The sequence below is a fragment of the Lagopus leucura genome, unplaced genomic scaffold (genome assembly GCF_019238085.1).
Source record: "Lagopus leucura isolate 7727_CA_CO unplaced genomic scaffold, USGS_WTPT01 Super-Scaffold_100001, whole genome shotgun sequence".
NCBI lineage: Eukaryota > Metazoa > Chordata > Aves > Galliformes > Phasianidae > Lagopus > Lagopus leucura.
Genome location: NW_024962262.1, coordinates 51087421 through 51103686, shown reverse-complemented (window position 1 = coordinate 51103686; position 16266 = coordinate 51087421). Strand labels below are relative to the sequence as shown.

Genomic DNA, 16266 nt, shown 5'->3' with positions numbered 1-16266 from the left:
AGGTAAAAATGTTCTTTTGGCCTTATGCCTTGCATAACTACATTTTCTGGTGTTAAAAATAAAATTACATGTACATTATATACATTATTTTCCAGTCTAAATACATTATTTTCCATTTTTCCTAAATTATTTTTCCATTTTTTCCTAAATACATTATTTTCCAGTCTAAAACCAATATTGAAAAGATTATTGAATCTGTGAATCAGAGAAATACAGGTATAAAGTAGTCACATAAATCACAGCAGAAATAAACAACACTCATACTATTAAAAGACTGAGCTATATTGGACATAACCAAGGTACAAATCAGCAGTTTTGGAGGCTTCAGTAGTAAGAATTTGGAACACTTCATTGAGGTTTTGTATGAGATTTCTTCTTGTTTGTTCGTTTGCTTGTATTAATTTTATTTTAACTTCTGTATTTTTAATATGGATTATAAAGAATAAAAAACATTTCCATTGTTTCCTTTTACAACCTCTGCATGAAACGGAATTAAAGACATTTTGCAATTAAAGCAAGGAGAGGACTGGAATCCTTCCTCTGTTAGCATCTGTCTACTGTGTCTGGTTGCTAAAGATGGGGAAAACTGAAGTAGAAGAGCCAGTTTCTATGCTCTAGAGTGGAGCACAGCAGTATGTACATAGCATACAACAGGAAAAAGACTATTTGATTTGTTCAACTGCTTGTGGCATTGCATGTAAAATGAGGCTTTTAAGAAGATAAAGAGCTTGTCCAATTTGGAGATTTTTTAAAAAGGCATTTAATAATACATTCTTGACACATTAGACACATTTTGAGTCTTTGCACCAAAACCTGGAAAGTTTAAAATGCTCAGCAAATAGCTTTCAACTGGAACAAAGAGATGTGCCAGTTCCAAACCATATTCCCAGGAAGACAGGAGTGAATTATCCAAAATTCTCCCATCAAATTCAGCTTTAAGGGAAAACTAGAATACAAAATATCAGCTTGTATGAATAAAATGATATGTTAATAATAAATCCATGAATTAGATGCTAAGTTGGGCAAAGCTTCTGGGAGTAAAACAGCTAACCATGCCTGTTCAAAGAGTAGGAGTTTGTTCTTTTACCTTCATGAGATTTTTTAAGTCTACCAATCTGACATTGTAGTTGTTACTAAGTAATTAATTTATTTTGATTTATTCCACCTTGAAGCATGTATATTAATCACCAGAAAACCAGGAGAACAGTGGCAATGAGGGCATGATCTTTCTTGGATTTTAATTTCATGTCTATCACTTGCACAACATAGTTTAATTTATTCTGAAATATGACTTTTTCTTGAAAGATAAAAACTCATTGCAGTATGTAAAATGTTTGGAAATCTTTCTTCTCCATATGTAAATAGAAAAAATAGTAACATCACATCCACTGGGTCAATCATTAAGGTGTGTCCCTTTTCAAGGTGTTTTGAAGAATTTGACTAATGTTCCAGTTGATGTTCATGGTGTGTTTTCCTCCCACAGGAGGAAGTGACAGCAGCAGTGTGCTTTCCTGAGATGGTATCTTGAGAAAAAGGGAAGTCTCCTGAATCATTTCTGGCTATAGTCTTTGAGACATTCTCCTGTGCTTATCTCTATACCTTCTCAGCCCAAGTGATGCAGCATGCAATTAACATGCATTAAAGGGAAGGTAAGATTTGAAAAAACAAAGGTGAATAGTCTGCGATTTTAACTGTATTTAAAATGTATTTATTTGACCTATGTTTTTTATTTCATTATTCCTTAGTCAATGCCAACATTATGTACTATCACATATGGGGAATTCAGAAAAATATGAATCTGTAGCCTTAAATTATGTGTAAGTTGTAGATATTTCTTCATGATTCAGCTAGTTCTCGTGATGCTTTTTAATTTGATTTCAGCTTAAAAATGAAAATTTTATTGCTTAATGATTGAATTTGTCCTCTAAATTCTGTACAATGTATATTTCAGGAATACCCAAGATTGCCTTTTTGGTTGATTTAACAATTTTTTTCAAAGAAAATTAAAAAAAATGTTCTTACTTAGATCTTATCTTTTGTATTGAGAAGTATTCAAATAATCAGACCCACAAGTGTTTCAAAAATTTATTTCTTCAAATGCATAGCCAGAGCAAACCTCTATACTTCGGGAAATTGTCCATTCTCTTGAACTTTTAAAATTAAACAGCTATTTTTCTACACATCCGTAGTAGCTAGTCTAAGTTTTGCTCAGATGGGTTTTGTTACTTTCATTTTCTTGTCCTGTCTACTTTCCAGATTCACAGATTCAGGTGTGTTTTGCACATTTTCTACAGTTTCTGCAGCTGTTCTGGTGCATGACAGGCAGATTGCCATGCATTACTTCCCTGTACATAACTCTAGCAACCCACTATTGCGGAACAAAGACATTGCTTGGCAGTAACCATCTGGCATTGGTTATACCTGGAATCCAAAAAATAACAAGGAGTTAAGCAAAAGACAGTAACAACAAAACGTGCTAATTGTAAGAATAGTATTTTTTTAATTATTAAGAATACTTTCATCTACCAGGCAACAAACAGGACCTGAGGAAACAGTCGCAAGCTGCATGAGAGGAGATTTAGATTAGATATAAGAAAAACTTTTTCTCTCAGAGAGTGGTCAGGCACTGGAATGGCTGTCCACGGAGGTGGTGGAGTCACTGTCCCTGGCAGTGTTCAAGAGGTGTCTGGATGAGGAGCTGTGAGATATGGTTTAGTTTGTGGTAGCAATGGTGATGGGAGGATGGTTGGACCAGATGATCTTGTAGGTCCTTTTCAACCTTGTGATTCTATGATTCTGTGATAATAAAAGAGATTTGTTGTGGGATTTTTTGACAGATAACTGTTTAGAAAACAATCTGACTTTGTTGATTTTTGGTTATTTTTTTAATATAATTTACATTATTCACATATTTTCTATCCTATTAAAACAGCTGAACTGCCTGTTACTATATTTGCCTAGAATCTATTTCTCCAGAGTAGGCCTTCAAAACACAAAAAGTCAGGCTGTGAATTTTAATTTGCATCTCATGGACTGAATTTTGGCACCATATGCCAACATAAAGCTGTTTGTAATTAAAACAACACTAGGACACTGTTCTCTCTGTTCATGTTTGAGAAAAAATCCTCAGTGATCCTGCTCATCTGAATGGACATTAATGAAAATCTGCTTGCTTTGACAAGTAGTGGATCTAAAAGCCTTTTATATTTGGATGTCTTTTAATCCCCTTTTGATCACCTGTAGTGTTTTCCCTCTGCTGTATTCTGGGGACCAATTCATTGACTATTTCATGAGAATGAGTGCATATAGGTCTATGGAACCATACAACATGCATCCCAGGGTCATGAAGGAACTGGCTGCCAAGCTGCTCTCCATTGTATTTGAAAAATTGTGGCTGTCAGGCAAAGTTCCTGGTGACTGGAAAAAAAGGAAATATTAATCTCATATTCAAAGAAGGGAGAAAGGAAAGCCCGAGGAAGGAGCTCAGGCTTGTGAGCCTCACCTCTTTGCCTGGGAAGATTGTGAAGCCAATTCTTCTGGAAGAGATGTTAAGGCATGTGTGAGATGTGGAGGTGATCTGAAACAGCTAATATGTCTTTACCAAGGGTATACATTGTTCCAGATCTGTCTGATGGCCTTCAATGATGGAGTGATGGTATTGGTGGACAAAGGACATTATCTACCTCTACTTGTGCACAGCCTTTGACGTGATGGTACACCTCATCCATATCTCTAAATCGAAGACATATGAATTTGAAGGCTGGACTACTAGACAAAGAATTGGTTGGATGGTCACAGCTAGAAGACTGTGGTCAATGGCACTATGTCCAAGTGGGGGCTGGTTGCGAGTGGTGTCTCCCAGGGATTCGTCTTGGGACCAGTGCTCTTACATATCTTTATCAATAGCATAGATGGTGGGATTGAGTGCAACCTCAGCAAGTTTACTGATGACAGCAAACTGAGTGGTGCAATTGACAGAATAGAAGGGAGGAATACTGTCCAGAGGGACCTGGACATACTCATGAAGTGGGCACAAAAGAACATAAGGAGGTTTAACAAGGACAACTGCAAGGTGTTGCACTTGGGTTGAGGAAGTCCCAGATATGAATACAGACTGGGGAAAGAACTCATTGAAAGCAGCCCTGTGGAGGACTTGGGAATCTTGGTGGACAAAAAGCTGGACATGAGCCAGCATTGTGTGCTTGCAGCCTGAAAGGCCAACAATATCCTGGGGTGCATCAAAAGATCAGCCAGCAGGGAGAGGGAGGGGATTTTTCCCTTCTATTCTGCCCTTGTGAGGTCCTATCTGGAATAATGTGTCCAAACCTGGGACCCGCAAGTACAGGAAGGATGCAGAGCTGTTGAAGGAGGTGTAGATGAGGGCCATGAAGAGATGATCAAAGGGCTGGAGCACCTCTTCTATGAAGAAAAGTTTAGGGAACTGGGCTTGTTTAGCCTGGAGAAGGCTCCCATGAGACCTCATTGTGGCCTTCCGGTACATGAAGATAGCTTACAAGCCAGGGGGACCAACTTCTTACACAGTCTGATAGTGATGGGACAAGGAAGAATGGTTTTAAACTAAAAGCGGGGAAATTCAGATTGGATGTTAGGAAGAAATTTTTTGCTTAGAGGGTGGTGAGGCACTGGAACAGGTTGTCCAGAGAGGTAGTGGATGCCTCATCTCTGGAGGCATTCAAGGCCAAATTGGTTGAGATCCTGTGAAACTTGATCTGCTGGTTGACAACCCTGTCAATGGCAGGGGGTCAGAGCTTGATGATCTTGAAGGTCCTCTCAAACTTATCATTCTATGATACTTTGGTTGTGTGTAAACATAAGATATGACCTGTGAGGTTAAATAATCCACAACTTTGGCCAACTCCTGCATCCACAGTTGCTGAATTAGAGATGTTACAGAATTTCTTCCTATCAAACTTTTAGTCCCTTTCCACAGACATGCTCTCCACAAGTTTACTTTGCCTTGTTCTCAGCCTGCTGATATTGTCTTCCATGACACCTCCCATGGCAGCAGATTGCCAGAGTTCACTGTGCTCTGAGCATAGGATTGCCTTCAGCGCCTTCAGTGTTGTACAAAAGGTACTCCTAGGAGCAAGTTACCTCTGGGAAACAGCAGTGCTTTTTCCTGAAATGCCCATTTTTGACTCAAACTGATGGTTGCCTTTTAAATAATCATTCAAGCTTAGAAACCTTCCTTCTCTACCACTGTTTCCTCTATCTCTCTGAGTTCAGTCAGTTATATTGTCTCACAGATTATTTCTATTTTCATTCCTAACACTGACAACATTTCCTTCTTTAAGATTTATTTTGTTCCTTTTCCTATTTTAAGTCTTTTCACTTACATTTTCCACAAGTGTCATGGTACTCACAACTACAAATGTTTCATATTTAAATTTTTAGTGTTTTTCACCCCATTTTTCTCTTTCTACTGACTAAAGAGTAGAGAGTAGAACATTTATGTACTTTCTAGAGAGTAGAAAGTACATAAATGTTCGTAGGAATACTATTGATTGCTTTAGTGTGGGTTTGGATGTAAACAAAAGTGAGAACCTGAGAACAATACAATTCATTAAATTACCTGTTGTTTACTGCATTGAACCAAAATAGCATTATAAATGTACCTATATGTGCATATGTATGTATATATGTGTATGTATACATTTCCAGGTAACTTTGTGTAAACACGTAAACTTTTTTGGAGTGTGCTAAAGATTCACACATTTTCCTCTGCACAACCTGTGCCTCTTGTTAGTCAATTTATCAAGATAGACAGTTGCTCCAAAAGGCCTTCTGCTGTACGTTTGTAGTACTGAAAAACGTAAAACTCAAGATAAATGAGTTAGTTGGTGAATGAAAGACTCTGATCATAGAGACTTGTTCATTCTGTAGAGAACTGTCTGCAAAGTCGTCTTACATCAAGAGATCTGCCTTTGAATAAATATTTAGCTGTCTGAGCAATTTATATATCTTTCTAAAACCAACTTTAACCAGCGCACAATCTGCTTACTGTATCCCAAAGTTAGCAAAGGTGGTGCAATCTTCCCAATACTCACTTTTAAGAATGTCGTAATTAATCTCTCCTCAGATAGTTGCAGTTGCTTGGAACAGGTAATATGAATTACAACCCAGTAGTGACAGTTGGCCTGCTGCTGTTAGAGGCTAGGTCACTCACACAAATAGAGCTTCTGGTTTTGTATCTATCCAAACTTATGTCAGGTGATTCCCACTCAAACTGTCTGCTGTCAGGCACTATCAATATTGTAATTTCATTGATCTTACCATACAATCAGTGCAATGACCCAATTCAAAACCAGCTCAATATGATAAATATCCTCTTTGACTATGGTAAACAGCCCAAGCGCAGGTTTAAATACAAGCATCCTGGTAACAGTAGGCAGTGACCAACAAGACTCATTAACCATGTTTCATTTCATGTTTACTTCCTAGACTTCTGACATCACTTCAGTGGTTAAGTGACGGTGTCATATTATTTCACAGATGAAAAAAGAAAACATCGTGTTCTAAGTGAGCCAAACTTGGAACTAAATTCTCAGTTTCTACAAATCTATGACCCTAAGCACTTAATATGGCACATGTTACATATGTTCCTGTTGTGCTGATGCTAAGCTTTTTCCAACATAAGACACTGTTTTCTACTGGTTTGGCAAGAGGACAACCAGATGTAGTGGGTAAGTAAAAAGTTAAGTAATGTTTCATCCCATGCTAGCCATCTCAGTTATCTGATCAGATCTTCTCGTCAAGTCTCTTTCTACAACCAATAGGAAAATTGTCCGAGACAGGTAAAAGTGCATTACCTAACATATTGGGAGATGTAGATGGGTAAACGTGAATCTCACTATTAAAGTCACTCATATTCTTGAATTTGACCACCTATTCTATATGAGAACAGAGCTCCCAGGGGGAGCTGATGAGTGTGCAGGACTTATTGGGAGACAAATCCTTTGTGTATGTAGTAAGGGATCAATTTTTCTCTCAGTAATGTCATTCTAATTGCAGATGAACTTCGGCTACATAATGATCTGCAGGTTACCAAGAAAGAGTCACAAGTTATTCTGTACTGGAACAACAACCTGACAAAAAAAGAGACAGAGAAGTACAGTGTGAAGTATATTCTGAGTTACACATTCTTTGATACATTTCAGGAAAGGAAAGTAAGTTGCTCAATGGTTACATGTAGTTTAACTGAAATCACACATTACTTCATTTGATAGATGAATTTGCATAATTTGCCTTTCAGTCATTATTACTGTCTGTCTTAATGTAATTCCTTCTTCCTCTTTTTAGGAAAGACTACAGGAAAAGAAAAAAAGGATACGTACTGAGCTACATACAGGTTTTAAAGCTAAAGTTAAAACACAAGTTTTTATGAAAGAAACAGAAGACCTAATTAAGGAGAGCGGCTGGACAGAATGTACATACAGATCTCCTCCAGGTCAGCTATTTCCTGCATGTCATTAAGACACATAAGCATTCCTTGCAATGTTCTGTCTTACTTGGATAGTTTCTAAAAGCTAATTATTATCTTATACCATATTTTTAAAATATTCATTTAAGAGAATGACATATAGCATCTTGGAATACTGGTAATTATTTAAGACATGTTTAGGTTCACCTCAGCTGAGTGAGATGTCAGAATGTTATTCCAAGTCTCCATCTTCCCTAACTCCTAACTCTGTTGGAGGCTGCCTTTTGTATTATCTGGTTTCAGAAAATCTTAGAAGAGTAGAGTTCTTCAGCAAGAATCCAGATGGTTTTTTTTCTCTTTAACTGTATTAGTAAGGCTTTTGGTTGTATTGTCAGAAGTGCTTCTCAGTTATTATTGCCCCAAAAAATCAATTTGCTCTCACCCAGTACTTAACTGCCCCTCTAGAGATAAGGATACAAGACAGGTCTTAAAGGCATCCATTGTGTTCCTAGAAAATCTAAGTAACAGAAATGGCACACTTTCTTTTTTTCTCCTTTCTTTGTTGCAGTATATATTCAGAATCTTTCATGCATCATATATAATGTTTCTTTTTTCAATTGCACCTGGCATATTAAAGCAGAAGATCCTGCAGATGTCCAGTATTTTTTTTCATACAGGTAAGGATCTTGTGCAAAATTAGTAAATTAGTATGAAATTATTGTTTGTTTGTTTTAAAACACCAAATCTGTGATACCTTGTCTAATCTGTATTATACCTTGATCTGAAAGACTCATATTTCCCTCCCACAGACACATAGAAAAATATTTTGAATGCCAGCAATATATAAAAAATGCAAGGAATAAAAATATTGGATGCCACATGAAAGATATATCTTTCCAACCACTAAAGAAAATAATTTCAAACATATCTGTAGTAGATCTGAGAAATAATTCAAGAAGACTGTCTTATTATAAAGGTTTTACACCTCAGAAAATAGGTAAGTATTATCTATTACTGCCTATTATGAAAACTTGTTTATTGGTTATTTCATTGATCTGGAATCAAGGAAACAAAAGAGAGAAGTGTGACAAAACTAGAATATTATTTCCAACTTGCTATACATTTATATCCCTGGGAATTTTACACAAAGATTAAAAAAAAAGAGAGAGAAAGAGATTGTGACTCAAATGCCTTTAGTTTTATTCTTTGAAGTAATATCACTGTTTACCTATAATTGCCCTTTAGAAAATAATAGGATATTGTGAGAAAATGCTTTAAAGATTTAATTCCATGTAATTTGAAAAGCATTATACTATTCTTTCCTCCAGTTTTTCTCTTTTCTGTAATTTCTTTCTCTTATTGTCCTGAGGAAAACAAGTTAACGTGGAGTCTAAACACACATCCATCATTAATAACTGTATTTGAGAATATGAGTGTTATGAATCATTAAAAACATCTCTATTTATTTATGAAGCCATTTTCAGTTAAAAATATTTTGATAGTGATTTTTAACTACTGACAGCCAAATGATCAGATATATTTATTTTTCCTAACTTCTCTGTGATGCTTGAATTAATCTCATTAGTGAGAAATTCTCCTGAGCTTTAGCACAGATTGCAGAATCAAATACATTTCAAATAATGAATGTATTGATCATATTCCAGACTTGTAAAATAGGAATCAGGATAATTCAGGTGAAAGCAAAAACTCAGTCAAATTTATCAAAATCTCTTCCGAGCTAGATTTGATTTACTGTGTTTTCATACATTAGAATTATTGGCTTTACCTTAGTATTTACACTGCAGTTAAAAGCAGTTAAAAGCAGTATGTTCTGCTTTAGCAAAATAAAATATCTTCATGAAAGTCTTTTTTTCAGGAAAAAAAAAAAAAAAAAATCAAGGAGGGAAGAACTAATCTGCAGGAACACTGTGTTATGTTTCATAGCCAACTTGGAGGAGCTCGCTGATGGTTAAGCCAGCAGTTTCCCCTCCTGCCCCAGTGCCAAGCAGAAACCTATCTTACTTCTAAAATACATTGCAAAAGTTTCATGGCATGCAGCAAACTTACCCTCAGCTTATTAGGGCAACTTAGTCCTAGCTGTCTAAATGGCTGAATCATAGAGTGTTTAAAGTTGGAAAAGACCTCTCAGATCATCTTGTCCAAACCTCAGTGCACTCACAACAAGATGATATCCTCTGGGAAAAATATCTCAGAGGTGAAAAATATGTCTTTTTCACTTTGGAGGTTGAACACAAAGATGATGTTGCTTACCTTCCTCGCCTTTCATGGCTTGTGGTGCACCTTGACCGCTAAGGTGAGTTCTGGTCACTGCCAGTAAGGTCAGATTTGGGGGCAGGCAGAACAGAACAACTTTACAAGGCTGAGGTTGGTATAGATGCTTTTGTTGACTTTGTGGAGCACTCTCATTGCTCCAAAATGAGACTCCTGTAGATGGGAAAGGCAAAATAAAAGCCAAAAAGGGAACCTCAGCACGACATACCTTCCTGTAGAGCAAGCCATGTAGCCACAGCTGCAGGAAAACAGAGCACCACATTGCAGCCGTGCAACTAGCGCAGTCCCACAACTTTGTGGTGAACACATCTCTGCTGGTAGGGCTGATTAGAGAACTGCAACTGTGGTTCGTCCCTTTGTGGCAATGCAACATCAGCTGCGAGGGTTCCTGCTGCCTCAATACCCTGCACACATCTGTACCCAGATCAGTGCCTCAGTGGACTCCATGATAGAAAGTGGCTGTGGACTTGCTTATCTACAACAAATGCTAAAACCTAAAAATGCAAAAATGTCTCTTGCTTCCAAACCAGTTCACCTTCCTTCTCCAAAAAAAAACAAAAACTCATGGCTACTGCGCAGCTTGCACTTTGTGATGGGAACACGGTGGTGGTGGTGGAATTGTTTGAGTTGGAAGGGATGCTTAAATGTCACCTAGTCCAACCATCCTGTAATGAACAGGGAAACAGCTACATCAGGACACTCAAAGCCCTATCCAGCCTAATCTTGAATGACCCCAGGGGTGGGGCATCCACCACCTCTCCTGGCAACCTGTGCCAGTGCCTCACCACACTTATTATATAAACTTCTTCCTTATATCTAGTACCGTTTTTTCCTCTTTTAGTTTGAAACCGTTCTCCTTGTCCCATCGCAACACAGCCTGCTAAAGAGTCTGTCCCTTTTTCTTATAGCCCCCCTTTAAATACTGAAAGGCCACTCTCAGGTCTCCCCATACCCTTTTTTTCTCCAGGCTGAACAGCCCCAACTCTCTCAGCCTGTCTTCATAAGGGAAGTGTTCCATTCCTTGGTCATTACTGTGGTCCTCCTCTGGACACATTCCAAGAGGTCCATGTCGCTTTTTTATCTCCTAAGCTTGCATTGCTCCAAAGGAAAAACATTTATCTACAGCAAGTTTTCTTCTGCTTATTTGCAAGAAGAAATAGATATTATAGGCATGTGTAACAAACCTGACAGTGTGAATAAGACCTGCCACTAGTTGCCAGCCCTTCAGTATCCCATCAGTGAGAGCTCTAACTCCATTATTTTCCAAATTATATCACTGGGATCGTAGACAGACTTGGGGTATCCCATGAGACATGGTGGAAATACTGAGAAGAAAAAAATCTTTCCCTTTATTTTGAGGCAGAAATGAATGTCATTCAGTGAGTGACACTTTTAAAGAAAATGTCTCATTCACTGAGTGTTTTCTTTGCAAGTGGTAACTCCATAATAGTCAATTGTCTGTTTCAAGGGCTGATGCACATAAATATGAGAAACAACACAAAGTGCACAAACCTCTCTGTACTCATTTCCAGAGAAACTGAACCCACCGATCAACGTCTCTGTTTCCCTTGAAAACAGAAGTATTAAAATTCACTGGAAACCCCCACCTACCATTGGTTCAAGAGAAAAAAAGTGCTTTAAGTATCAAGTGAAAATAACAGACAGTAAGGTAATCATATTTTTGGTAATACACTTATTCCACATAGCATAATTTCTATAAAAATAGGCATCCCTTGTGTTTAAAGGATTTAAAATTCAAACAAACTTTGAAGAAATCCCAAGGTCTTTCATAAATAATCCAAAATTTTTTGTCTTTCTCAACAAAAGAGAGAAACAACATATTTTACAACTTTTTCAGATTTATGCTTGCATTCAAGTGGGCTTTTTTGTTGGCTTTGTTTTTCATTAATTTTATTGTTACATTAGCACCACTTAGATTTCTGACCTTTTATTTTTAATAGAAGATGCTAACTTGTGAATACTGAGAAATAAAAGTAACGGTAGAAACCTTTTTTTTTTTTTTTAGAGAGGTAATATTCAACCTGAAGAATATGTTATTAAAAAGTGTTCGAGTTCATTTTTTCTGTATCATTTCTGTCCTAAGATAGGACTTTAACATTTAATTATTTTTTTTTCCCCTTCAGGAAATAAATGGATCATTACTGTTGCACTGTAAAGATACTATGTGTTTTGCCAGAAAGATGCTGGCCAATATACACTGGGCAGATGCCAGCTTACCATGTTTGATCTGGAATTGAAGTTATCTTATTTTTTACAGAAATAATATATAGATTTATTTACGCTTTTCCTTATGTAAATATGCTCAGCTATTTTCAGAGTTGTTCAGAAGGAACAACTTCTGAATTTTAAATTTTAAAGATTTTAAAATGTTATTATACCTGCAGTATTTGTTTGATGAAGGGAGTTATTCCAACTAAAGGACATATTTCTTTTGCTAAGTGTTTCCTGAGATGATTCTAGCAAAACAAAAAGTTTTAAATCTTAGCATGTACTGATTGAAACCAAAAGGCATTAAAAGTAAAAAGAGAAAAACATTTACATGAATTGAAGATGGTGATTAGGGATGGATTGGAGCACCTAACTTATGAGGTACAACTCAGAGAGCTGGAACTTTTCATCCTGGGGATGAGGAGGCTGAGGGAGGTCTCATCAGGGTATATAAATACCTGAAGGAATGGTGCAAAGAGGACACAGCCAGGCTGTTCTCTGTAATGCCCAGTGCCAGGACAAGAGCCATTGGATACAAGCTGGCACACAGGAGCTCCCTCTGAATGTCAGGAGCACTAATGTGCTGTGCAGGTGACAGAGCGGCAGCACAGGCTGCCCAGAGGCTGTGGGGTTTCCTCCTTGGGGATCTCCAGAGCCACCTGGACGTGGTTCAGGGCACCCTGCTCTGGGTGGCCCTGGTGGAGCAGGGGCTGGGCCTGAGGGACCCACAGGGCCCTGCCTGCCTCAGCCATCCTATGACTCTTTGAAATTACACTTTTTTCTTTTCCTTTTTTTTTTTTTATTCTTCTTTCTTTCTTTCTTTCTTTCTTTTTTTTTTTTTAATTTTAAATTTGACGTTGAATGTAAATATGATTCTATCGTGCACAGAACATTTTGAATCTATTTTTGTCTGAATAGCATCTCTTCCTTCTTGATGTCCCACATGAATTTTGAGATAACATGTAAAAGCAGCTTGTTAGAAAAATGCTTGTAGATATATTAAAGCATTCTCTTTTCTAGACAGAAACTTTAAAAAAGCTTGATTTGAAATGTAGCTGCATAACCCTGCATTTTAGTAGGAAATTAATAAATTGTAGAAAGACAGTATTGATTAAATCATGTGATTTTCTACCATAGAAATAGAACTATGTCAGCTCTCAATGTACTCCTCAAAACTAAAATATATTTGCTAATTTAGATTGCAATATTAATTTGTTCCTGAAATTTGCAATCAGGCTTTAGCCTTGCAAAGATTTCCTCTCATACTTAATTCATGCCTTATTCAGTGAATAATTCATGTGAAATGCATGTGAATCCTTGCAGGATTGTGGTTACAATTTACATGTCAATATTGTTATATCTACATACAGAACTAAAATAATCATTCCTGTTATTTGCATATATTATATATATTTAATAATCTTTCATCATGTATCAGCAGCTTCTTTTAACAGTAAAAAATAGGACAGTGTTGTAGCTTAGTTTATGGAGCATGGTGCAAGTATGGTGGCAGTTCCAGCTGGCAGTTTAAAATTATAGAGTAGTAAGAGTTGAAATGTTTCCACACAGCTTCTTATTTACACTCACAAAGAGTAGGAAGCACTTAACTGAACATATGATACTGAGGAGTTAAGATGTTATTTGAATGTGAATTTTCTGAGCCTTTGGTGTTTTTGTTCAAGCTCTCTTTTAATCTGTGTTTTCCTTGAAGCACCTATATCTTTGCTAACATACCTGAATGAGGGGAGCTTTGAGGAGAATCAGCATCAAAGCTAGTAACAATTAAAAGAGTAGTTATGTAGCCAAGGGATACAAAACGAGAAGACAAAGGTAAGGAAAAAAACACAGTGATGTTACAGGAGGAATAGGAGGGAGGAGGATGGAGCACGTTTGAGGTTCTGTGTTAATTGTTATTAGGGTTTCCACAAGCAGGGTTATAGATGTTTGTTGACAGGCACTTAAGAGGAAGATCAAAATATGCAGGTCTGTATTTATTATGAATACCAAAGGAAGTGACTTTGTGAATAATGTTAATAATACTGTAATACAAAGAGACAAAGCTTAAAAGTAGGGAGTAAAGTCTACAGATATGTGAAAGCTAGGAAGGGTTAGCAAGTAGTACAGAAAACAAGATTTGAATTTGAAATGATGAAATCTGAAATCAACAAGACAAAATTCAGCAATAAGGAAAATACTGTTGTTAGGAAGTATAGGTCACATATGCAAAATCCAAATGAGTAATTGATGCATAAGCAGAAATGCAGAAGAAAAAAGGTCTGTGGATTACAGTGAGCCACAAACTGAGTCAGTAATTCCATGTTGTTACATAAAGGTCAAAAGCTATTAAAGTGTACAGGCATGTCATATGTAAGATGTAGATTTTGACTCATTCTTCTAGATACTAAGTATGGCTCCAGTTTTTGTAGGGTTTTGTAGATGGTCTGAACTGTTATGAACACATCTTGTGTATTTTTTATCTTTTGAAATGGCATACTTTGATTTGTAAGCGCAGTTAAAGATGTTTCAAGAGAGTCACTAAAGTAATAGACATTACTTTAGACAGATACAGCATTATAGACAATACAGCATTAGACAGCTGAAAACTGTTTTTTTCTACCAGAAAACCAAAGGCAACATACTACCCCCCACAAAAACCTTAGAACTTATAGTTTCATTGTTATTGTATTCACCCTACACTTGGAGTAAGAAAAAAAATTAAAGGGGAATCAGTGATTTCAGATACTTACCATTTGACCAAAGCTGATACATTCTTCCATCTTATCAGTTCAGCCTCTTCTTGATTTTCTAAGATTTAATACATGCCATCAAAAAGACAGATTGTGCCTGAATATAAACATTTTTTCTGAAAATCTTTTTCCACTGGATTTGAGATATAAATAATAGTATTTGGCATTCCTAGACTTGTATCTGTTTTAACTGCAAAATGAAATCACAGAAAAATAACCCCTGAAAACTATCTTCATAGATTGTAGATGTCAGTGAAGAGAAATATGAGTATCTACTTCTTAGACCAGCAAAAAAATGTACCGCACAAGTGAGGGCCAAGAAAGAGGTATGCATAACGAACAAGATTTGGAGTGATTGGAGTGAACCGGTGACTATTTATGATGGTAAGTTATCATATATTTACCATTTGTAACTTCTGTAACCATATATGTTAGTATCACTCAGCATATTTAATTTTTTATAGTCATGGGTCTCCTCTTTACTGCATCACTGTACTGTAGCAGTACAAAGAGGTCCATGCCATGCACCAGCTCTCACAGTTCTACATGTTGTGGGGAAACAGAGCCCTTGAATTAATGGGTCGTATTTCCTTGGTCCTTAGTTTAGCACAGGGCAGATGTCTTAATGTGACTCGTGACAGCTTCTAGAAGGTGCACCTTCCAGTCTTTTTTGGAATGGACATCTTTAGAAATGATTTCAGCTGGAGTTTTAAGACAGGAAACTTATGAATGTCATAATATTCATTAAATCACAGTTCTTAGGAACTAAATCTAACATTTTTATTACTGTATCAAGAGAATACAATCTGGAATGTTGTGTCCAGTTCTGGGTCTCTCAATTCAAGGATTGGGAACTGCTTGAGAGAGTCCAGCACAGAGCTGCAAAGATGATTAAAGGAGTGGAGCACCTCCCTTACGAAGAAAGACTGAGGGAGCTGAGTCTCCTTAGCTTGGAGGAGACTGAAGGGTGACCTCATTAATGTTTATAAAGATATGTAAAGAATGAGGATGTCAGGAGGATGGAGCCAGTCTTTTCTCAGTGACATCCAGTGGTAGGATAAGGGACAGTGGGTGCAAGCTGGAAAACAGGAGGTTCCCTATAAATATGAGAAAAAACTTCTTCATGGTGAGGGTAACAGAACACTGGAATGGGCTGCCCAGAGAAGCTGTGGGGCCTCCTTCTCTGGAGACATTCAAAACCTGCCTGTATGCATTCTTGCGTGACTTGATCTAGGTGTTCCTGCTCTGTCAGGGGGATTGGACTAGGTGATCTTTCAAGGTTCTGTCTAATCCCTAACATTCTGTGATTCTGTGAATAATTTCTTACCTGACAGAGATAAGAAGTGGTTAAGCTCTAATTCAAGTATATGCGCTCTGACTCCCATCATTTGCTTTAGTATAAATTAAACAAAAGCCATGTTTTTTCCTTCACCTCCTATGATTAGATTTTAATTTGTATGCTAACAAGGGAAACTGGTACTTTCCATGGTTAAAAAAATGCTTTCATGTACAGTTGCTTCATGGTGTCAGGTTGGGTAAAAGGGAAGCAGTAGAGTG

The 16266-nt window shown here is 37.0% G+C and overlaps 1 protein-coding gene across 1 annotated transcript in view; it reads left to right on the top strand.

The window, feature by feature from the left end:
- Positions 1–6601: 6601 nt before the first annotated feature.
- LOC122177412 (interleukin-5 receptor subunit alpha-like) overlaps positions 6602–16266 on the top strand; it is a 46230-nt gene continuing 36565 nt past the window's right edge. Inside the window, exons 1-7 of the mRNA XM_042866789.1 lie at positions 6602–6704; positions 7033–7187; positions 7321–7468; positions 8010–8118; positions 8251–8438; positions 11266–11402; positions 14949–15093. Coding sequence (XP_042722723.1) covers positions 6602–6704; positions 7033–7187; positions 7321–7468; positions 8010–8118; positions 8251–8438; positions 11266–11402; positions 14949–15093 — 985 coding nt within the window. The remainder of the gene's footprint in view (positions 6705–7032; positions 7188–7320; positions 7469–8009; positions 8119–8250; positions 8439–11265; positions 11403–14948; positions 15094–16266) is intronic.